Below are 23,746 nucleotides of genomic sequence, written 5' to 3' on the forward strand. Positions count from 1 at the left end.
TTGAGTAAAATTTTCCCTTGTTACCTAAAGTGAATTCAGAAATTCTAAAAAGTACATATGAACGAAATAGTGTAGGTGAAACTTGCACGGATATTCGAAATGAAGTATCACGAAGCGTAAGAGAGAATAGCTTTGCATCTTTAATAGGACCGGTCCAGAGCGTCGGCTAATCGAATAATCCCCGTCTTTCCATTGTTTCGGCAACGGAGCGACCGCCCACTGGCGTCATGACTCTGGGAAGTTTCGAGCTCGTTAAGATCCGTTCTCAACACTGCCTGGGCGACCGGCCACACCTTGCCAGCCCCAATAAGCCTTTGTAAATTGCGTCCGTGTCTCCAAGTCTCGAACGGCAAAGTTTCTTTCAATTTCGAAAGTCGGACGATCGAATGGTCCATCAAAGTTTCGCTCGATCTGTCGTTCACGGATTTGTTCGCCGGGACTTTTAATATTGGCCGAATCGAATTCATGCAAATTGCCTACTTTTGCAGAGTAATTCCCGGATGGTGTAGTTAAGTGGAAACTTCTTTAGTTTATTCAGGATCTGTTCGAAATGTCATTCGATGTGCTAATAAGTGATCCACTAGTTCTTGACGAAATCGGTATTTTGGATGGTATAGAAGTGAAAGTTCTATGTTAACGCACAATCAAAAATGGTATACTGCTTAATTTATATTTATTGTGATTTTTCTGCACATCATTGTTACCCAAGATCGATGAAGATCCTTTCAATTTGAAATATGCGTTGCAATTTAGGAAATAGTAGATTACTCATTGGTACACCTAATATAGATTCACTGATTAGTATTATTTTTTGGGAAATCAAGAGGCTCCACAGTGATTCAATAATACTCATCCTTGATCCCTGATTCGTTCCAGTATTTAAAAGAGAAATAGAACTTTAAATCATTTCTGAAAAGAACAGTACTTTAAATCATTCTGAGAAGAATACTTTAAATCAATTCTGTAGAGTATTGATTGATTTTTACGAATTATCATTGAATTTAGTAAATTAATTTTAAATAGTTAATATCGTTTAGGAAAGGTCAGTATCTCAGAGGTCGCTGGAACGATTGATTAGCATTAATCTTCTGTCGCGGCGATTGTAGCGGAAAGAATCGAAACAGGAACAGATGTCGCCTGGCCAGACGTAATACTTATGAATTGATTATTCTCGATTAAGTCGATCAACGGTATTAAATGTTCCCGCTGCTGGATCTCGATCAGCGTACGGCGGAATTGAATTTAGAATAACAACGAACGAACCCTTGCGCAAACTGTATAATAAGACAAATTAATAATAAACGTAATAATGCATAAAAATGTCGTGTTATATTATAGCATATCAGAAAATACAAAATAAATTATTATAGTAATAACGATAATTCTCCAAAGATGCGCAATTGTTAAATATACTTATCTTAATTTAAAAATATCAATATACATAATAATATTTCTTAATAAATATTCAACTTTCTTTAATTATCTCTGCATAAGTAGTCTGTGTCGAATATTTTTAATTCGTACCGTTAAAAAGATCCCCCCCCAGTAAATATGAAACTTTCTTTATTTTTGTGCGCGAAGGCAGTCGGTCGAGGGAAAGGAAAAAATTGATTAAAAACTCCGTTGCACGTGGCGTGGTTATGGAAACCTCGAACGTGGTCGTCACGAGTAAAAAAAACCCCGTATACGTAGTAAGACGTTTGGCCAGGGACGACTAGCCGGCTGCCTATTTCCAGGGGCGGCGGTTAGCAGCGTTGTAATGCGTAACTCGATACCGTTGCGGCCGAAACCATCCGTTAAAAGAGCCGCTCGCCACTGTGGACGACGTAAAAATCTCTTCCGCCTTTCTGCCCTGAATCAATCGGTCCGTTATAACATCTTATTTTTCGAGCCACGGCTCGTTTGCAACGCATAATCCGCTAAAGCAAAAAAAATGTAACCGATCTTGCGATCCTCGTTTCGTCTCATCGATTCAATCAGAGAACCTTCTTACAAACCCAAAATTAAGTAAAGTATCTTGAATATTGTTAAATTTTACGGATACGATTCTTTTGACCCTCGAAGGACCGATGCAGAGTCACTTTTGACCCTTTCTAAATTCAACCCTCAAATACATTTTTTTCACACGTTTTATGTCCAGGGATTCTTTTTGTACTATTTTAGACTTCCAAAAAATCTATAGAAAAAATCAAATTTTGACAGATAACCCAGAAAAAAAAAGGAATTCACTTCGGTCGTCAACGAACCCACTTTGCCTACGGAGGGTTAATACAACGATAGCAAATGGACTGTAAATTAAAAAGGGTATAATTAAATAGTATATAAATCATTATTATTATATAAATTCTTCTTTGAACACATTGCACTGTTTAGGATATCAGAATCGAGGATCTCGAGTATGTAAGTGAAACAAAACTGTCGACCATGGGTCATCATTGACACGGTCTTCCTCAACATCGTAAGATGATCAAATACAGTTCGAGGAGTTAAAGTAGATAACGATCGAACCGACAATTTGTTGCGCAAGAATTATTTAGTCTTTATGCTTATTTTAGTGCAACGATATGTACGATTTAACACGCGAGGTGACCGTATTTTATTCCGCGTGATCACGCGCCGTCACCGAAATACATTATTAAGGGGAGAGGCCCCGAAGGATTGGCCCGTTTATTATCGCGGTGGAAATTTATGGTCGTCGTAGATAAATTATCTGGAGTGTCGCGCGGGGTCGTTCCCGCGTCCTGTGTACGAGATAGTTGTAACAAATAAGGGCCGACCCGTAATTTTTGGTTCAATTCGACCGCGCAATCAACCGACGACGAAGAGATAATCCTAATTTATATACATCTATCTCTCTTTACCCCGCTCCGATGACCGTACGACATCAATCATCCGGTTTTTTTGGATCCCTGCTATGCTAGCACGAGGGGAAATTCGTAATTTTCATGCCGGGGAAATTAGGCCAGCTATTCAGAGGCGGACTTAAGAAGCACATATACCGTCGATTTTCTACTGGGAAGACGATACCGAAATTCATGAACAATTTTTTCACTAGTTACTGTGATCGTGACTAACATTTACTCTGAATTCTAACACAAAAGTTTGTTGATATCGGTTTGCAGAAATTGATGAAAGGTAACTACACAGCAGGGATGGGCAAACTCATTATCTAGATAAAAAGTTTCGAATAACGAATAAAAGATAAACAATAATATATCGTTATTTTTAATTGTTCAAACGTGGAAATTTCAATTTTTATAATAAAATAATACCTCTTTATTAATGAATCGACATTTTTCGAACAACTATTTAATTTCATTAATTGTTTAAAACTCAAGAAGACACCCTTAGATACTGTGTATTATTCGAATAAAATTCCGCCCAACTCTGGAATAATCCAAGCTGGTCACGTTTCCTAATCCACCCTGTATACCGCATGCTGCAATTTAAATGTTCGCCGCGTTTTTTCCATGCAGCCACAGATACATCGTCCTTGTTGTAACATCACTCTACATGATTATTAATCGCTTACCGCTTCGTTAATCGTTGGTTCCGCGTAACGCCTCAACAAGACGGTGTCAAAGTGCGTGTATCCCTCGCGTACGTGAAAATTTATCTGCCATTATTTCTCATTCGTCCGCGCCGTCCGTCTCCGTCGAGAGATTTCCAAGAAACCCGGGAAACTCGGCCGGTTTTATCGCTTTCCATCCCCCCCTTGTTCGATGGATTCATAAACACCGAACGTCGACGACGTCGCCCTCGCGTTCTCGTCTCTACCCTCGTTTTACGGAGCATCTGACATCCAGTGTGACTACTACTAGTAGTACTTTCTTTCTTCCGAATAATAATAATAATAATAATAACAATATTTCAAATTTAGTACCTTTTTTCTACATAAGTTAGTACGAAATATTTTTGCTGAGAGTCAAGGATCCCGTTCCTGTTTCCCTGCGATCCATGGATCGCAAGGAAATCACTGATTCGGAACTGTCCACGTGATCGCCAGAACAACTGAAATAATCGTAATTGATCCATTGGCCGGACAGAAAGACTCTCACAGAAACATCTCCATTCAATTTCAGTTATTTGCCAATGCGCTGATGATATTGAGTTTATCATGGTTTATCTTGTGAATGGAGGAGCAAAGTGTCTAAACGATATTGATGAAGTAACAGAAGAATTTTTACCATTGTTAAATTTTGTTAATAGAGAGAACTGATTTTTCTCGTATTATGGTCACCGTAAATTCGCAGGAATACAGTAAATCCTTGATGAGTGTTCGAAGGCTTCTCGACACTCACAAGAAGTCCCCAGGTGTAACGTTGAATTTTTAATGAAGCTTAGCGCAATAATAAAGCTTAGAATTCGGAAGTCAATGATATTTGTTTCAACTGCATAAAGCTAGTTTATGAAATATTTAATATTCAGTACCGAAGAGTCTTCGAACATTAATCGTCGGGTCAGTGTTATAATTTGATACATGCAATAAATAATTCTGTATCAGTTCCGATAGAAAAGGGGGACATTCCTTGAAGCAACACGTCCAAGAATGCATTCAAACAAAATCACCGACTGGAAAAATTATTTCGCCACGTTTAATCGATTAAACGCGGAAATTCCAATTTTGATAATAAAATAGCATTTTTTTTCGAATGAGTAGACACTTGGCGAACAATTATTTAATCTTATTAACTGTTTAAAGGTTAGGAAATTATATCAGGTGACTAGGTCTGAGTTTGGTTCACTGACATTTTTCTAAAAACTAACACCCCTCTTCCATCTTCCACACCAGTGGAACGATAACTTTCTTTCGCGACAATATTAGATGGACCCAAGCAAAAATTCTACATAAAGCAAATTCCTATAAATATTTCTTAAAATAAAACAATTTATCCGTTGCATATTATTTTGATTATTATTTCTATTACCAAATTCGAAATACAAAAATAACAAAAGAATTCATTCTTTGAAATTGCTGTTATATCAAATAGTTCGACAATATTTTTATTTTCAAGTAACAGTATTGAAAATAAAGTTCCGAAATAAATTATTTCAACTTATTTCATATTTTCATTTTCAGTTATTTCTTATTTTCACTTTTAGTTATTTCTTATGTCCATTTCAAATAAAATTTGCCCAGTTCTAACGGGCATTTATCCAGCAGGCAGTTATCGCGAATTTACTGCACAAAGATCGCTCGAACGTCGTTCGGCCTCGGAGGCCTTCCCCCCTCGCAATTAGTCATATTTAGCATCGTCGAGAGATATAAATCGTGGTTTCGCGGAACAACCGGACGAAGGTTTGCCTCCTCGTCCGCCCTAAGAGGGTTCTCCGAGTGCCACGTGTACACTCACATCGCGGTGTTTCCACGGGATTCGTTAGCAGGCACCGTTGCTGAATGTAATAAGTTATGTCGTTATTGGAAAATTGCCTCGACCCTGTGTACGCGTGACATACGGTTTCGGTATTCGTCGTTTGACCCCTTTACAGGGACGTGATCTGCACGTGTAAACCATGCTCTCCCGAATCTGTTCACTCGCTGGCGCGTGTTTTACGTAGCGGCTGGTAAATATTAATCAGTAGACTGAGGATTTTATGCATTTATAAACTCTAGAGCTCAGTGAAATACAATAAAAGACTAAACTTCCATCGAATGTAACGACTTTTCTATTTTATTCTTAACTCAATAACACATTAAGCGAAGATCGAAATTCCTACTTTTGTTCTGGTCTTCAAGAGTTACTTTATAAAATTTTATTTTGCATAAAAATCCGCAAACCAGACGATGATCGAGACAAATCTGTACTTTGCTTTTTTGTTACCTATCCTCTTCTCAAAACCCTTATGTGAAATTCATTTACTTTCTGGTTAGTAATTTCCAATGTAAACAATAAAATAAGTCATTTTATATTGTTTCAGAGGTGAAATTGATGGAAATGATTGTGTATTCCTTTCCATAACTTTCTAATACTTCCAATACAAGTACCCTGTCCCTTCTTATAGCATTTCATAAATAAAATTAATTCAGAATCATAGAAATTGCTGTTTCAATTTTTTCCTCATTTTGCATAAGTGTTTAAAACATACATATATCTCAAAAACTAGAGCCAATCAAGTAATGGCATATTCAGGATCAGGAGCACTAGATTACACAAAATCAATTCTTAAATCCCTGGCAACGGATCGACTGTTCCCCTGTGTATTCTCTCCTCGGTCACTCGAATCGCTCCCGTTCCTCTCGCTGTCCCTCCGTTTACTCCTCCTTGGGTCTCTCTAATTGGAGAGGCCCAATTTCTGTATTAGAGAGTACGCCGAGGGTCGAAACGGACGGTCCGTAAACGGATTACTATCGCGTCCCAACTGTGTCATATAAAATATATTTCGTCCGGCTGTGTCCGTGCAGGCACGTTAAACGTCTTCAGGTCCGGTCAAAGGCCGCTTATCTAAGTTCAAGGTAACAGCAGGAGGTCTGTCCCGGTTGCTTCTTGCATTCGATGGAAAAAAAAGTATACGACCAGCGTGACCCGAAGAAGATGAACCCGCGATGCCAGCAACCGTGGATGACAATTTGTAGCTTTGATATTGCTCGAGTAAAACTTTCGACTTCTTTCGACCGTTGGGTGTCAACTGATCTTAGAATTTTGTGGAACGTAGAGCTAGATCTGTCGATCCACGATAAACTGTGTTTTATTCGTAGATTATATTAGCACAGGTTTCACCGTAGATAAAGAAGGGTACTTAGTTTTTTTATCTAATTATTTTCGTATCATGAACTCAAGGAAGTTTTTTTATAGAACTGTACCAGGAATATGGAAGGTGAATGTCCCAATTTCTACTCATGTCCCTTAGGTTCACTCAGTAAAAGGAATTGTCAGAAATATATTGATAGGTCAATAGTAACTATAAATATAAATATTATATATTCGTTCACTATTATTTTATAATACCTTTCTATAAGAGTATACAATTTATTCTTATCGGAATATGGAACATTATGTGAGCAGAAATTGGTATAAATGGTGAGTAGAAAATTATTTTTTCGTGAGCAGAAATACAGACATTTAGAGCATTGTATTTAATTGGTCATTATTAATAATTAAACATCTTGAAGTGTCTGTTCGAAATATTTTTTGCATCAATTGATTTATTATTTAGAAATGAATCAATTATTTTGTAAATGTTTACCACAGACAAATTTTGTACACCTTCTGTATGACGAGTAAACGCTTATATGAGTAGAAATCGGGACATTTACCTTATATGGAAAGGAAAAAAACAAATGCACTTTTGAGTAGAATACTCGATAGATCGCTGATGTACATGATAAACGCTTCGTTTCGAACACACACGAAATACTATGAGGCAATAACAATACGATGTATAGTCCACCGAAGACGCAAACCTATAAAATAGTACTGTCAAGTAATTATTCAGCCGTTCTTTGTCATTCTCCGCGCGCACTCCAAAACGATCTCTCCGCTTGTTTTCTATGGAAGGAAACGCTTACCAGCGGAAGTAATATAACGCAATTGACGGCCATTAAAAACCGTCCAGAACCTTTGGTTCCCGTCGTAGAACGCGTCCCGTTCATCCTCGTTTTATGCGTATCCCTGTATATTTACATCCTTCTATATTGCCCAAAAACATACGAATCAACCGTTCCTAGTTATTTATTTTTCTTTCGAAGGTTCTACTCTTTCGTTACAAAATCTACCATATCACGTGAAATACTCCTTTGCTTCCGTAAAAAAACTGGAGTAAATTCGAATAAATCCGAAATTTCCGTTCGATATTCATCGAATAAGAATTTAAAGGTCTCATGAGGACTCGCTAGATAAATTTAAAACTTTCATGAGGATTCATTAAATGTATTCAAAGCTTTCACAGGAATTCATCGGAAGATATTCGAAGCTTTCAAAAGGACTCGTCGAATAAATCTGAGTTTATGGTAAAAAATTCATCGGATGAATATGTATGTTTCACAAGGACTTGACAGGTTAAGTTACAATCCTTCCAAGGACACACAAGACAAATATTCGAGGCTTCCGTAAGACATTCATGAGATAAACGCAAACGTTCCATAAGTGTACTCATTAGAAATGGTTGACGATCATACAGTACCACGAATGGAAAGACATTAGTGCGTCAATAGTCGATTGGCCGCGCATACAGAGATCGGTATTGCTACGTAAATCGTGGGATTCGCGGGCACACGTGTGTTATTTAATCTAGAAATCATCTCAGTTTGGAACATAATATTCTTTAATATCCCTTTCATTAAAAAAAAATAGTTTCATACATTAAATATGAAGATTAATTAATAAATAATTAAACTCTGCGAGTAATCACAGTGTCCCTATACCTGTCACCTCAAAAATTAATGTAATCCTTACATACTTTAACAATTCATTTTCAAAATTAAATTTTAAATATCAGATACATACAAGTACGAGTATTTCCTTGTTTTTATGGAAATCAGAATTCCAATTTGATAAGAAAATTTGTTGTTCGCAATTCTTTGTATGTTCATTTTTTTTAAGTAAAATAAATAAAGTGACATTATTAGGGGCACTGACAATAATTGGGACATTTATCCTACTAGTTGACGCACGCAACGAGAGGCGGAAATTGGAGCGCGTGAAAGGGAGCCGCCTAAAACGGACTCGTTGGAATTTCGATTTCTTCGTGAATGGGGGCCCTGTTCAAGGTTTTTCGTTGAGAAAATCTCTCTACGGGCCTCCCCGCGAAAAGAAACCCGACTAATTACATCGTCGAACGTCTAAAAAGAGTCACATATCAACACGTTCTATTGGTTCGTTCGAAAAGTTCGTAGCATTTCGTACACTGTGTCTTCGTTACCTTTTTACTGGATGAAGGAAACATTTAGGTACACTATATTCCAGGTGTGGTTTGAATATACAATTGAATACAGTTGAATACACGCCCGAATTTATTTTATCATTTGTCTTACTATAAATACTAATTCTTACGGTAGAATATTCAACGCCTGAAGAACGACAAAACTACCCCCTCAGAAGCTTCACAAATCCCCTGAACTGAATCAAAAATATACATATCGTTGGGCAATAAATATAAAAATAAAGGAATGGGTACGATCTTTGACCTGAAACACATCAAAACTACCCCTTATAGCTCCACGAACCGATAAACCACCCCCTCAGAGGTAAACCGATTCCGTTCTTTTCACAAAAAACGAAAAATTTATTTCCCAGTTTCGACGACTCGAAAATCTGACAATAGTTCCGTGAGGATGTTTGGTCAACGATTCCCCTTGCCACTGCATGATGGAATCGTTATTTACTTAGGATTCTCGGCCCTTTATCTGCGGCGATAGCGACGATACACGTCGACGCATCTGCTCCGAAACATCCCGCGCGTTTCACCTCGAGAAGGAAACGGTCGCGTCGTATGGTAAACCAGCTCCGTGTCTCGGTACAAGTCCGTCTGTTCCATAATTAAGCCAATTAATCTTTAATTAAGCCACCAACCCGGTCGACGCAACAATGTACACACGATGGTTATCGACGTTCGAGACCTCGCGATTCGTATGTCCGCGGCCTTATCGGGCACCGCTCGTTACTTTGAGTAGCTTACTAATTGGACGTCGATTAACATCTTCGAAGAAAGTAATGCTCCACGGGAGACTCACCTGGCGAATTATTTGAGAGGGCTAAACACGATAAAACGAGAGAAAAACGCGTAGACGGCGAAAGTTCCGAGAAGTACACGTAGGATACGTGGAACAAGATAAAAGGAACAATTACAATTAATTAAGAAGACTAAAATATTCTTTAAACGATATACCGCCCTTTTTTTGTATTACTGAATTATTCGTACGATACTTGCGCGTATTATTAATTATACAGACATGTGGACAATTAAACGGCATAGACATTTGTGAGTTTTAAACGTCAAATCCTTTTGGAAACACACGAAGAGGTATAGTGATAACTAGTGATAACTATTCATGACTAGTGATACCAAAATAATAACTAGCGATACCAAAGTAATAACTAATGATACCACCTTGCTGTTCCACCTTGCATCTATACAATCCGAATTAAAGATTTCGTTTCGATTGGTATTATGTTTTTAAATATTCGTCGTTTGGTATTCAATAAATATTTAAAAACATATAATACCTGTTCATAAGATCAACAAATCATTTCAACATCTCATACAATAATTTTATTACTGAAACATTCACTATTTCTCGTATTAACCTTCTATTCTCCTCACATCTATATCTCTTATATCTAAATGATCTCAAATGTGCAGGTACTGAAATAATTTTATCCGAGTGATATAAAAATGTGATGCGTAAACGAGGAGAATACCACGGTTAATACAAGAAACGAAACGTTTTCATTCCGTTCTCGCTCACCTTATCGTTCCACGGAACAATTCATCTTTCATCCATTAAGGGAGAATCGTTTCCGTCGAATCCTCCACCTCCCCCACCGGTTCCCATGAAACACACCCGGGGCCGTTTGGTTTTCGCGTCGCGTGCCGTTGTGTCGCGGTCCACACGCGGTTGGACCCACGTGGACCCTCGAAATGTTCGGACGCCGGGGTCTGCGCAGATCGCCGCGCATGCGCTCTATCCCACCAGCGACGCTCAGCGACCCCGCATCTTCCCAAACAACCCTCTCTGGACGGATCAGTGACGAGCCGCGCCGCGCTCCAGCCGGACGTTATGTTGTTTCGACGACTTTCATGAGCTCCTCCGATCTTTCCCTCCTTCGTACAATTTTAATACTCTTCGAAACAAAACATAGTCTTTCTACCGTGAACAGGAAAATCGAATTGTTTCCGACATAGTGTGGACTGTTAATTATTGTTCGTTGGTATTTGTGAACATTCCGAGGGTATCACGCTGTTCGAAGTGCGCTATGGGACAGAGAAAGTGGTCTTGTTGATCGGTTGTCGGGGATAATTGGCAATTTCGGTGATCGATAGGTGGGAAAATGAAGATCAAGGAGGAGAACCATTACGCGAAACGGAGCATGGAGTACTTCGGTAATGTTGATTCGATTTTTGTTCATTTTATTAGAATTTTTTGACTTGATTCTTTTTTTTTATAATTGTGGTAATTATTCCGGGATAACTGGAAGGAGGATGTTTATGGGGTTGGAGTATAAATGAATATGCACAAGCACAGTGATGATTTTTATACAATTGGTAAATTTTTATTTCTGGTTTCATGAGGTATTTAACAAGAGTAGTGAATCTTTAAACGATTCTGTTTTATAAAAAATACTGCATTGGTTATTATCAATACTTACTATTTATTGTACGTTCATAGGTAATAATATTTCCATAAACAAAATTGTAAATGTACACTGATAATGATATTACTAGTGGTAGTCATCGATACGAAACTTAATTATGTATTTATGAAACAAGACGGTGATATTGTTAAACAGACAATACTTCGAGTATGTCTGCAATCGTTACGCAAAGGCCTGTCATATTTAACAATCTTTTCCTTGACAATTACCGATCAATTAAGCAAAATTCCACCGCACCAAACTCGGACCACAATTGTTTACAAATGTGCTCCAGTGTTCCATATATCGTTTTAAGGACACTAATGCTAATTTCGTTAAATATGTTCGACATCGAGGTACAACAATAGCTCGATTAAAAATTGTAATGATTCTCTGACGTTCTTTCGTCCTGTCGACGATGAAACATTTATAAATAGATCATTACATGTCGCAAAGTAATACGCAAATAATACCAATAATAAAAACCAGTATATTCACTATTTTTAATTGACTGTTCACATAACAGAATATTAATCTGATATACAGTAGCATATAAAAAAGGCTATTACTTTCCTAGTTTTTTTAATTTTTATTATTTTTTCACATCGACTTAAAACCTTAATATACTAATTTTTATACAGCTCTGTATCATAATATACCTATATTAAACACATAGGTACTAAAGTTTTAAAATGACGTTAAAAAATAATAAAAGTGAAACAAATCGAAGAAGTAGCAACTTTTTTGTTCGCTACTCTGTCTGACAGTTTTACCGTCAAAAATCATTATCAACATCGAACAATCGAATTTGTTGCCACTTTTTCCGCAGAAGTTCCGTTCCCCGTCTACAAAATAAAATAAAATCGCGATACCCAAATCGCATGCAGCGGCCATTACTGTTTCACGCACCTATAGCGTGCATTACTAGATAACAATGTTATTGTTATGTAGTGTTATTATTACGATACTAGATAGCATGTTGAGATACGGCGGTTCGAGTGTGTTCCTTTCGAGCCTAAACTAGAAATGATTCTCGGTCACGCACGTTCCGCGGGCAGCTTTAATGAAACCGAACTGGGGGAAAACGAGGGGATGGTTGGAAAGCTTGGAATCCGTTGGGGATTATTTATAAAGCGTCCTTCGAGAATTCCACGAGGCAGACACATTTTCGTGCATTCAAAAGCGTGTTGTCGTCGTGTCCTGATGCACCCGATGCGCGCAGGATATGCAGTATATGTTAATCGCGTTGCGGGCTACGACGACCCACGACGAATACAAATTGGGGCCCCAACCGCCGCCATCTTTATGCCATAACCTAACCTCCTCTCATCCAGCCGATCGTTCGAACCGAAGTATATCCATGAGCAAACTCGTTTTCCATTAGGGGAAGAAGTGGCGTAGAAGAAAAGTCCCCTATCACTTGGTAAATTTATTTCAAGTATTGAAATAAATATTAAATCGAATGTTAATTTGGCATAAATTTCAATAACTCCCGATACCAAATTTTAGAAGGCCCTTTTGCAACGCCACTTTTTTTTCACGAATTCAATTCAACTTTGTATTCCTTATTATAAAGACAGTAATTTACAAAAAGAATATTAAATATTTAATAAACTAACAGCAACATGTAGCTGAACTAAATATCACTAGCTCCAGAATTAAAAGCTCCATTACTGTGCTAAACCTCATTACAAAAATCAGCGTTACACTTGAGAATCTTTCCTTGTCCGTACCAAGAAGCCTTCGGACACTCATCGAACATTTACTGTACCGTCGAAATCACAGAGGTTCGCCGATAATTAACCTCTGTATACCCAACACGCGTTCTTCCAGATTCAAAGAACTTTTCATCGAAGGTACAATAGTTATTAAATAATACACACAATACGATAGAAAGTTATTCATTTCCTTCTAAACAGCACAAAGAACACTATCGACGCACGTCGTCAGGCGTTTCAGCACGAACGAAATCAAAAACAAACGCAGACACAGAGCCCCAGGATTTTAAAATTCGACGCTCGTCCAGTTTAATTATGGGCATCGTTTGATTTCTGAGCCTGTGCGTGGAAACAATGACGCTGAACAGCGGCTGCACGGCGGTGGGGAAAGGCGATTCGAATTCGACGATGGCCATTCCGCGCCGATTCAGTCGTATCGAATCGATCAGACGTCGATGATCGATCGATAGATCGCGCGCGCGTCCACCATTCCTTTAAACTCTTGTTTCTCATTTAATTCGCCTTCTGGTCTCGTTTCTGTTTTTTCGTTTCGTGTAACGATGAGCAAAAATGCAGATCGTTTGTAAATGCACGCGCGTGTGTACGATCTTCGAGGTGCAAACGTACGAATAAACAACAGACGGCCGTGTAAAAGATGCTCGAGAGGTTTGTCCCCCAGAAAAATATGGCGAACACGTGCGAAACGCCTCGTTCGCGTCGTCGAAATCGGCCAACCTTTCTGGATTTGTCCAACGTCACCCGTGAGTTTGTCTCATTTTCTTTCTAATTTATGCACATTTCTTTTTACCGCACCGCCACGCTTCATTGCCCCCACCCACTTCATTTTCTTTTTGTTTTATTTTTTCTTCTGCGCTTTTGGATCCGACCGCGAGTTATTTGCGTGGCTGTTTCATAAAGTCAAGACCGAACGGATGCAAGGAGACCACGATGAAACTCGCGGGAAGATGTACGGTCGTTGATTTAGATTGTACACTTTTTAATTTTTTGTCCTCGTTCTAGCTGCTTGATGTAGTTTCACGAGGAGAGGGGGGAGGACGGTGGATATAACTGCGGTAATTTCGGATGATGAATGATAATTATGAGGGAACGTTTCGCTGCAGATCGAAATAGGTGGAAAAATGTTCAGAATATGAAAATTGAGCAGATATTTATATTACTTGGTTGCGGTAGGAGTTTCGGTGCTGGTTGTTAAATCAACGGGAGGAACAAATTAAATTCAGACAGAGAAAGAAACGATAAATGTAGAGGAAAGGATAATTGAGTGAAATCAAAAATATTTTACCGAGTTTATTATTCTAACATTTTTCAATTTTGTTTTCAGCTAAATGAAATTCAGACGATAGATGGTTACTGCAAAAATTAAAACATGAAATCCAATTTCTAACAACAAATTATATTAAATATGTATTTTCTTCTCCAATTAATTTCTTTAAAAATTAAATATCTTCGCTAAATGCTATTAGGTTCTTTTTATTGCATTATCTTCGATCAAAACAAGTTACATACTTCGAAATGTTACATATTAATAAAAATGAAATGTATTATTCTATTTTATAATTGGAATTCCCGCGTTTATTCGACCAACAGGTAAAAAATTCTTTGAATCGTTAATCCAGGCCTGTGGATAAGAATCTTTTCTCCCCGAAACAACCTAACGGGACCAAAGACTAAATTGGCAGTGTTGTATTTTGCGAAAATGCTTTTCTAGTTCGGTTTCCTGTCTACCAGACCGCTGGAATCGTGTTACGAACAGCACACGGATAACGGCTCCCGGCTCGATTCGTTCGCGACTATATTAATTCGGTGTGAGACCGGATGCGCCGAAAGCGGAACCCACGCGCGTCACGTAGCGGCCGCAGGACTCGACAAAATGGCGTCCGCGAAAGCCAAACTCGGAACGAAGGATTTTTTATCCGGCCGCACAGTGGTTCCAAAGTAATTATTTGTGGACAAAATTCCGTGACTCGGTGAATTCTCAACAGATTTCGATCTTTTTGGCTCGTTTTGTTGGGGATTAAATTTGCTAAAATAACATACAGTAACTTTCGAAATTATCTGTAGGGATTAAAGAAAAACAAAAAAGTTCAGAAATCTTGCTTCCCAAACAATAAATATATTAAACATTCTTATGCAATATAAACATATAATTATATATACATATATGAATATATTATTATATTATAGATTTCACCCAAAAAACTAATTAGAGAAGTAAGATCTTTTCATCGTCGATTAAAAATGACGAAGTACCTTTTTATCTGTTATTCTTTTTTGAGATTATTTGCGACGTTCAAGACTTTTCCTTAACGGAGATAGGCTGGGGTCTCATATTAGGAAAGGTCTCGTATAGTTCTGGTACTAAAGGTGTTAAAATCAATCAACGTAGAAAGATCATCGCAAGCTCATTTAATCCTTCGATCTATCTTTTAATTCGAATACAGTGAAGAATTTTCAGAATCAAGGAATTGTTCTAGCTAGAATGATGTTTCCTCCGTTTTTGTAATCAGATGTTGGAAATTTTTTCGTTGTTACAGAAATCTTTTCATCAGCCCGTTTCTTTAGATGGTAACCACGTGTTACGAACACGGAAACGAGCCCTTCGCGTCGACTATGGGTCTTCTTCTATTCTTAACAGCGCGTTTATTTGTCCGCGGTTTTCACGGGAAACCGTGGACGAACAGAAACCAGGGGGAAGAAAATGGAAGTTTACCCCGTTCCCGGTTATTTTCGGACCCGCTTACCCCCGTGGAGATCGTGAACCTTTCCGTCCTCCCATAATTCAACCCACTATCACGATTTCGATTTCGGTGTGCCTCGATGGCGCCACGTGTGTTTTAAATGCCTTCGATACTGAGAGTCGAATATTCGTGGAGAAAATGTTAGAACATGAAAATACATTAGAGAACAGTTTTCTGTCACTACACCACTGTTTATAAATACATTGCACTGTCATCGAAGAAGGGTTTAAGGCAGAAACACATTAATACAGACTCCTCTTGTTTATCGTCTAGTTTGTTCTACACGATTATTGTCCAGTCATTATCCCCACCACTGGGGAGTGGGGAACGTGGAACCTATCAAGCGCATACTTTGTTGTCCCTCTGCTTTTGTTGCCTAGGCTCGGACAAAAAACGAATTTACGAGGGTCTGAAGCATTTTTCCCTATACGATTATTGTCCTGGCGGGACGATAATCGAGAGGAGTCTGTCGTGCTTAACCGCGGAAGCTCAGCCGGCAGACTCGCGCTCTGATTGGTCGGGGTTTTTTAAATCCTCGGAGAACTTTTTCGTTAACGAAAAAATTGTTTCAAATCACCCTAGGAATCACCTCTTCCATGAACTTACACCTATTTTGGGACACCCTGTATATCGCGTCGCATATATGTCAGTGATTATGAAAGTGGCCTAAGTCAATTAAATATCCTGCAAGTTAGTTTCGACTGAAGAACGTAAATCGATGAAACACCAAATAAACAATACGTTCAATTTTGTTTAGATTTTTTATTTGGACCACTTTCATAACCACCTGCACGTATGATAGCATCTGACATTATGGTTGGGATACGTATTTGTATCACGTTAAAACATTGACAACTATTTAAGTAGTAATCTAGTAGATAATAAATCGTTTTTTGTTAATAATGGAGCGGGAACCCTCAAACAGTGCTTCTTTCAATTTGAAGGAAGATATTAATTTGTTTCTACCTTCAATATTTGTATCATTATTCACTATCAGTCTCTAGCATAGAATTTAAAATTCTGCTCACTTTTAACTTTCAGCTGTCAGTATTTCTTCTATATTTCCATAAATCTCCGCAATCCAATCATTACCCTCCTTTGTTCATAATTACTGACTCGACTCGTCGAATAAGATATAGTCCTATTTTCATGAAAAAAAATTGTCCATATATTATACACCATATATTGCGACAAGAGTAGAGATCCCCTAACTCTTTTTCCAACAATAACGTATTTCATGAATCAGTGAAACGTGTTGTTTCGTCTAAAAGAATTTTACTTTCTCCGTCCTGTTGAATCGACAGTCGATAATGAATGTGGAGGTGGAAGAGTTCATTATACCGTGATGAAAAAAAAAAAACAGAACTGTGACTGTTTTTTTCCGGTTATTTTCGGCCGTGAAACCCCGGTGTGGCCACAGCCGTCCAGATATCGGTATCGCCGGCACAAAAGCCTCCGTTGTGACGAGAGAATGCACGCGTTTTATCCCACTAAAACGTGGTGGCATTGTACACTCGATAAAGTTACGAGCCGTTGCATCGCTACACGTTCAGATAAGCGAACGTTTTTTCAACGGGGTTCATTGTGATCCTGTGTCGTTTGGAACGTTTTCAAGGTTGCTAAGAAAACGGAGAATCGTTTCACGCACAATCGAATTTCGACCTGTAGATTAGTCATAGTTCATTCATCGAAAATGATTAACTCGACAGAAATGATAAGTTATATATAAAAAGTTCACTGATGAACGTGCGACACGTTTAATCTACCATTTTTTCCACTGTTCTTTGAAATATTCAGTTTTCCTCAGTTGTATAGGTTATTTGGGAAGCATACTAATTTTACATCGTTAAGTTAATGTTTCTCGTTATTATGTTTAAAAATAATCTATTCGTAACTGTTTTTATTGAAACGTGAATGTTTCATGAACGTTTGAAATCACTTTCAAAATGACCCTCGGAAAAAAAGAAGTACAATTGTTTCGTAGAAACTCACGTAATATCGAACAAAGCGTCTTGTCACTTCAAAAATTGCCCCCGAAATTACTGGAAAAAAAATACGTCCCGTTTCATCGAAAATTACCCCCGAAAATTACTAAAATAGATTTCATTCTTCGAGCGTGCTTCGTTCGTAGAAATAAATGTACGTCTTCGTAGAAAAATGGCACAACGGCAGGATGGAAAGTATGGTTTCGTTTAAAACCAGGAAGATTCGACTCCTCGATCCATGTAATTTCAGGCATGTCGCGGAAGAAATGCCATCGCGTGGCTCAGACATTCCAACAATGCTATTTTCCTCGAATGAACGAGGAACAAACGCATTAAAAGCCCATTATTTTATTAGTACCGTCGTCGGGGACGGGTTATGCTCGCGTGTCTCGTGTCGCATTAAATGAAATTGAACGCTGCTGTGCCCACCTTACGAGGCAAAGGCAAATTAAGGTGTGTCTAGCCGGTAATACGTTAATAGCCCGCGGAAATTAAGCGTGACGGTTAATTAAAACTGCCGTGGACCTTCGTTGGCAAACAAGAAGGGCGCCGATCTGTACGGGATCGAAGCTGCGTTATAATTGTCTCTCGAAAGCAACTTCAATGCGATTTTGATTTATTAAAATTGTAACCCTTCTATTATTTACAACCCTTGGTGAGTGACTGTCGTTACTACCACGCGGTAGTCTCATTCGATAAATGGAAAAATAGGAAAAAAATTTTTGTTGAGAATTATCAAACTTTAAAATCGACTGTAAAACGTGAAAAATGTATTTGAAATAATATTGAACGTATTTAAAGAGATTCGAGATTTTAAGGAGATATTGAAACTATTCAAGTTGACTTCATTGCAAAAGTGCTCAACCACCCTTTGACTTCTCCGATAAATGAATAGTTTCTCTGTTCACGTGTTCGTTCTGTTCAAAATATTATTACTGCGGGGGTATAATTTACTAATTTACTGTGACAATGGTAATATTTTAATGTAACTTCACATATGAAAATTGACTCCATAGAAATAACGAGAACACGAATTTCCGTGTAAAACTGAGATCTTTTTGAAATTCGAATGGTGTTGCAGATATTCTTGTACAAACAAACTATGGATTTTCTGCATTTATAGCCAATAGAGTTATGTAAAACATAACGAAAGACAAACCTTTCATCATATACAAGAGCTTCCTGCTTTATTCTGAACTCGATAATATATTTAAAGAGAATAAAAAACTTATAAAATGTTATTATCCGTAAGAATCCCAATTTCGATTATAACATATGAAATTGAAGGTTCTCGAGAAGATTCGAGTGTGCAGAAGAATAACTTCGTTTGCTAATTAAAATATAATTTTCACAGGGTCCCGTTCAGCGACCGGGCTTTCGAAGATCGACACGCACCTTGAAGACGACGTGCTCTTCGTGTCCAGCAAGGACAGCGAGATCTCGAACCTGTGGGTGAATTACCTCACGGCGTGTTTCGAGCAGATCAGCAGACAGCAGGGCCGACCGCCTTTCAAGTAATTAATACCTTTCGATTTTTTTTCAAAATAAAATAAGTACATACGTTGTTACTAGCTATTAAGCTGCGTCTACACTATGTAACAAAAAATATATACGATCCCCGTACAAAATTAAAGAAAAATTTTTTACTCTGGAAATTTTTATTCTATGAAAAAGTATTACTAAAACTTCGGTCCGCTATGAAAATGTTAAAAAACAATTTAAACCTTTCGCTACTAAAGGCGTATATATACGCCCTGTAAATTGTTCTTACTATAACACATTTACTGTTTTATTAAACCGATCTAACATAGAATTTAGATTTTTTTTATTCGTATATTTTTTGCCAGTGACTGATCCGCGCATATGGGGCCGCAGTGAAAGGGTTAATGTTGTAATATTCAACAGTTACATGGAGACGAAAAACGTGATCGAAGATAGTTCCATATAAATTTTCCTGTTTCATACCTTCTGGTTGATTTGCAACTGAAGTCTACTACTTACTATTCAAAAAAGTATTAGGGGTCTTAGGTCGAAAATGGATTACTTTAGAAGCTACAAATTTTGTCCCGAGCATCCAAATTTGGCAACCTTCCCCTACCAGGGAAACAATTAACAATACAGTATCTTTTGCATTAAACTTACCGTGTTTAAGTATGTGTTTAACTTCCAAAAAAATTGAGTCAAATTCTAAAGACTGCCATCGTGAAAAAAATCGTAAGGCAAAGAATAGAGCTTATTTCCCATTACAAGAATCGTTTCCGTCCGATTCCAGGGTTCGTCACGTCACCGTCGAGGACGCAATTCCGTCTGGTACGGAGGACAGGGTCAGATCTGCCCGTCTGCAGATCGTGGTCGTGTGCCCGGTGCTCTTGGAGCGGGTTCAGAGCCGTCCGGAGCACGCGACCAGCCTCTCCAGGCAGCTGGCCACTGAAAAAGTGCTCGCGATGATGTTAGGTGTCCACGACAGCCACATCACCGACACCCACAAGTCGATCCTGGTCACGTACAATCAGTGGCGGAAATTCTTCGTGAAGGACCAGGACGAGACGTTCGTCGGTGAACTCCTGGGAGCCGCAGTCGGTATACTCGGCACTGCGCCTCCACCTGCGTTGAGGAGCGACAAGACAACGTTCTCGGTCCATCCGAAGAAAGTGAAGCTGGTACGTACGATGACGTCGTCAGATGAAAATTGAAAATCGATGGAGCATCCGAACTCCGTATCGTATGTTGGGATCCGTCCCAATTGTCGGTCGTGCATCCGAAATTTCTTTTATATTTACAATAGTTTTAAAGATATACAGAGAAATATGGAAACATTTATCTATCTTCAAAGGATGTTTTCACCCCGAAAAACTAAAATTGGGCCAAAAACAAAAATTCCGCTATACTTCTCTCGAGGTCCCCTACAAACCTGCAAAGTTTAAAAAAAAATCGGAATATTCGGGTTACCGATCTTCCCTTGTTAGTTGGTATGCTGGTATTTAAGATAGAGGATATTATTACGTAGGTAATTTTGTTACGATATTTCTTTTTTCTTGACAATTTCTCAATATCTCCTGCATAAATCCGGATGACGATTACTTTGATTTTCTAAAATGATGTCAGTCGAATAGAGTTTCCCTTGGATAAGATCAGAAGAATCGCTTCTATCACCGGAGATCTCGAAAGTTGTTCAGATTCACCGAACATAATTCCAAGAACGAGCTGAACGAAGGGAACTGGTTTCAGGGTCACAACAGGATAATCGCGCTGCTGAACGATCCCCTGCGACCGGAGGACAATGTGACGGTGATCGTGGATCGCTGCGGGGAGGCGATCGACATCGCCCACGTGAAACGACGTAACCCGTATGCCCTGCAGTTCTCCATCCCCGAACGATGCCTGGAAGTGTCGATGCTGGTCGGGGTACGGATAACTAAGAACGGTTGTCCTCTGGGAGTGAGACAGGTGAAGTGCGAGAGCAGGCTCAGGGAACTCGATCAGATCCTTCGTGCCCACGACAATCCCTTGGAATTCATGTGCCAGGTAAAGATTTCACCTCGAAAGGCCCTATCATTATATTATATAGGATTGACCCAGTCCTTATATTATATAGGATTGACCCTATCCTTATATTATATAGGATTGGCCCAGTCCTTATATTATATAGGATTGGCCCTATCCTTATATTATTTGGATTGGTCCAGTCCTTATATTATACTGGATTGGCCCTATCCTTAAGTTATATAGGATGGGTCCAGTGCTTATATTATATAGGATTAGCCCTGTCCTTAAATTATATAAGATTGGCCCTATCCTTATATTATATAGGATTGGCCCTATCCTTAGGTTATATAGAATTGGCCTAGCCCTTATATTATATAGGATTGACCCAATCCTTATATTATATAGGATTGGCCCAGTCCTTATATTATATAGGATTGGCCCTATCCTTATATTATATTATATAGGATTGACCCAGTCCTTATATTATATAGGATTGACCCTATCCTTATATTATATAGGATTGGCCCAGTCCTTATATTATATAGGATTGGTCCTATCCTTATATTATTTGGATTGGTCCAGTCCTTATATTATACTGGATTGGCCCTATCCTTAAGTTATATAGGATGGGCCCAGTGCTTATATTATATAGAATTAGCCCTGTCCTTAAATTATATAAGATTGGCCCTATACTTATATTATACATATAGGATTGGCCCTATCCTTATATTATATAGGATTAGCCCTGTCCTTAAATTATATAAGATTGGCCCTATACTTATATTATACATATAGGATTGGCCCTATCCTTAGGTTATATAGAATAGGCCCAGTCCTTATATTATATAGGATTGGTCCTATACTTAGGTTATATAGGATTGGCCGAGTCCTTATATGAGACAGGATTCGCCCAGTCCTCTTTGCATACTCGGAGGACGTCTCTGTCGATCGAAATCAGTGGGATTAGCCCCATTAATTAATTATCACTTTGCAGACATTCGGCTTCAATCCGGGTGATCGCGAACAGTTGGACAACTGGATGGTACACGCGTTTCAACGGAACGTACCGCCACATTTTAATCTTCTGTCCACACCCAGCGGTGTGGTGTCCGCGCAGAAGGTTCATTCGAGTGAGTAGTTGGTGTACTATTTGGTAGTGTGCTTGTGTTATTCTCCTGGTAATTCTATTGTGCTCTTTCACACGCTGATCTGCGCTCGTAGGAAGGCTAGTTGGTAAGGGCTTGACTTTAAACATACCCCGAATAACATTGTTGTTTGTAGACTATGCAAAAAAGAATCCCCCTTATTCTTGACCCTTGACTACAGACTACTCATCTTAGAAAAGTGTCTCAACTTTTATTTCCCTGTCAGAACCTAGTTCGAACAATTTTGGGAGCCCTGTCGTTTCAGTATGTTCAGATAAGTGGCACATAATTTCCATACACGGTGAGGAAGACTGATGTTCGGTTGGTTATTCTAAAACTGTTGCAAAGTAGTCGTAGTCAGGTCGCTCATCTCTAAGACAAGTTTTCTGTGTTGAGGGCTTAACATATTCAGTTAGTTCGCAAGAAAAGAACACTAAAATGGGCATACCAGTAACACAGAGAAAAAGCATAACCGCTGCCAGATACTCATAGAGATCACAAATATGTCCCAATAGTCTCAAAATCACTGGAAGGTAGGAATAATAAGACTGTCTCTGTTTCACGATGATCCAGGTCCCGAAGAGAATCCGACGTTGCTGCACTTCGCCGCCCGTTTCGGCCTGGAGAGGCTCGCCTGGCAGTTGCTCGAGTGTCCAGGCGGCGACATGGCTTGCGATCTTAGGAACGTATCGGAACTGACGCCAGCCGATCTTGCGGAGCAAGCGGGTCACGTGAGACTGGCCCACCAGCTTCGCGGCTACATGGTACAAAAACATCGCCTTTAAACCGACGTCAGAGTTAGTCCAACGGAACCGGTACATCCGCGATATTTCTCTTATATCCTCTAAAACGCAGCCCTTGCTTCGATCCCTTCTCCCTTTTAATTTCGAAATCAACTGTATTTGTTAACCCTCCTGTTCCTATGGGCGAGTCATCGACGCCCCAGTCGGTAACCATAGCAATCTGTAATCCGTCGGTAACCATAGGTCACCTGGAATTGTTTTATATTTTTTTATGTATCACAATTGACCAAACCGCCGGCTTTCTAACGCGTTCACACGCCTGTTAAAGAATGTTAAGAAATGTTTCGAGAAACACTGGATTCATGCTTCTGGGGATACATCTAATCGAACCGATCGAGTCTCTTCCACTCGACTAACTTGCTGAAGGTGTTTATGTATTCTCCAAATGAACTTCGTATTCAACGAACTAACCGGCGTTTCGCTTTTGTGTTGCATGTGTCGGGCTCGGCCATGGATCGCAGCAAATGAACGAGTTCACCAACATGTACAGCTACCTGAAGGTGATCAGCGAGACGACGACAGACCAACCGGCAGGTGAGGATCGTTTTTCCAGCCTGGT

General features: G+C 38.9%; 1 protein-coding gene across 1 annotated transcript in view; it reads left to right on the forward strand.

Moving 5' to 3' along the window:
• The window catches only part of LOC107188812 (phosphoinositide 3-kinase adapter protein 1), a 52,140-nt gene that overhangs the window by 21,652 nt on the left and 6,742 nt on the right, over window positions 1-23,746 (forward strand). Inside the window, exons 6-12 of the mRNA XM_015577176.1 lie at window positions 19,108-19,267; window positions 20,026-20,413; window positions 20,982-21,278; window positions 22,234-22,369; window positions 22,461-22,472; window positions 22,958-23,148; window positions 23,649-23,721. Of these exons, the coding sequence (XP_015432662.1) occupies window positions 19,108-19,267; window positions 20,026-20,413; window positions 20,982-21,278; window positions 22,234-22,369; window positions 22,461-22,472; window positions 22,958-23,148; window positions 23,649-23,721 (1,257 nt within the window). The remainder of the gene's footprint in view (window positions 1-19,107; window positions 19,268-20,025; window positions 20,414-20,981; window positions 21,279-22,233; window positions 22,370-22,460; window positions 22,473-22,957; window positions 23,149-23,648; window positions 23,722-23,746) is intronic.

The sequence above is a fragment of the Dufourea novaeangliae genome, unplaced genomic scaffold (assembly GCF_001272555.1).
Source record: "Dufourea novaeangliae isolate 0120121106 unplaced genomic scaffold, ASM127255v1 scaffold141, whole genome shotgun sequence".
Lineage (NCBI taxonomy): Eukaryota > Metazoa > Arthropoda > Insecta > Hymenoptera > Halictidae > Dufourea > Dufourea novaeangliae.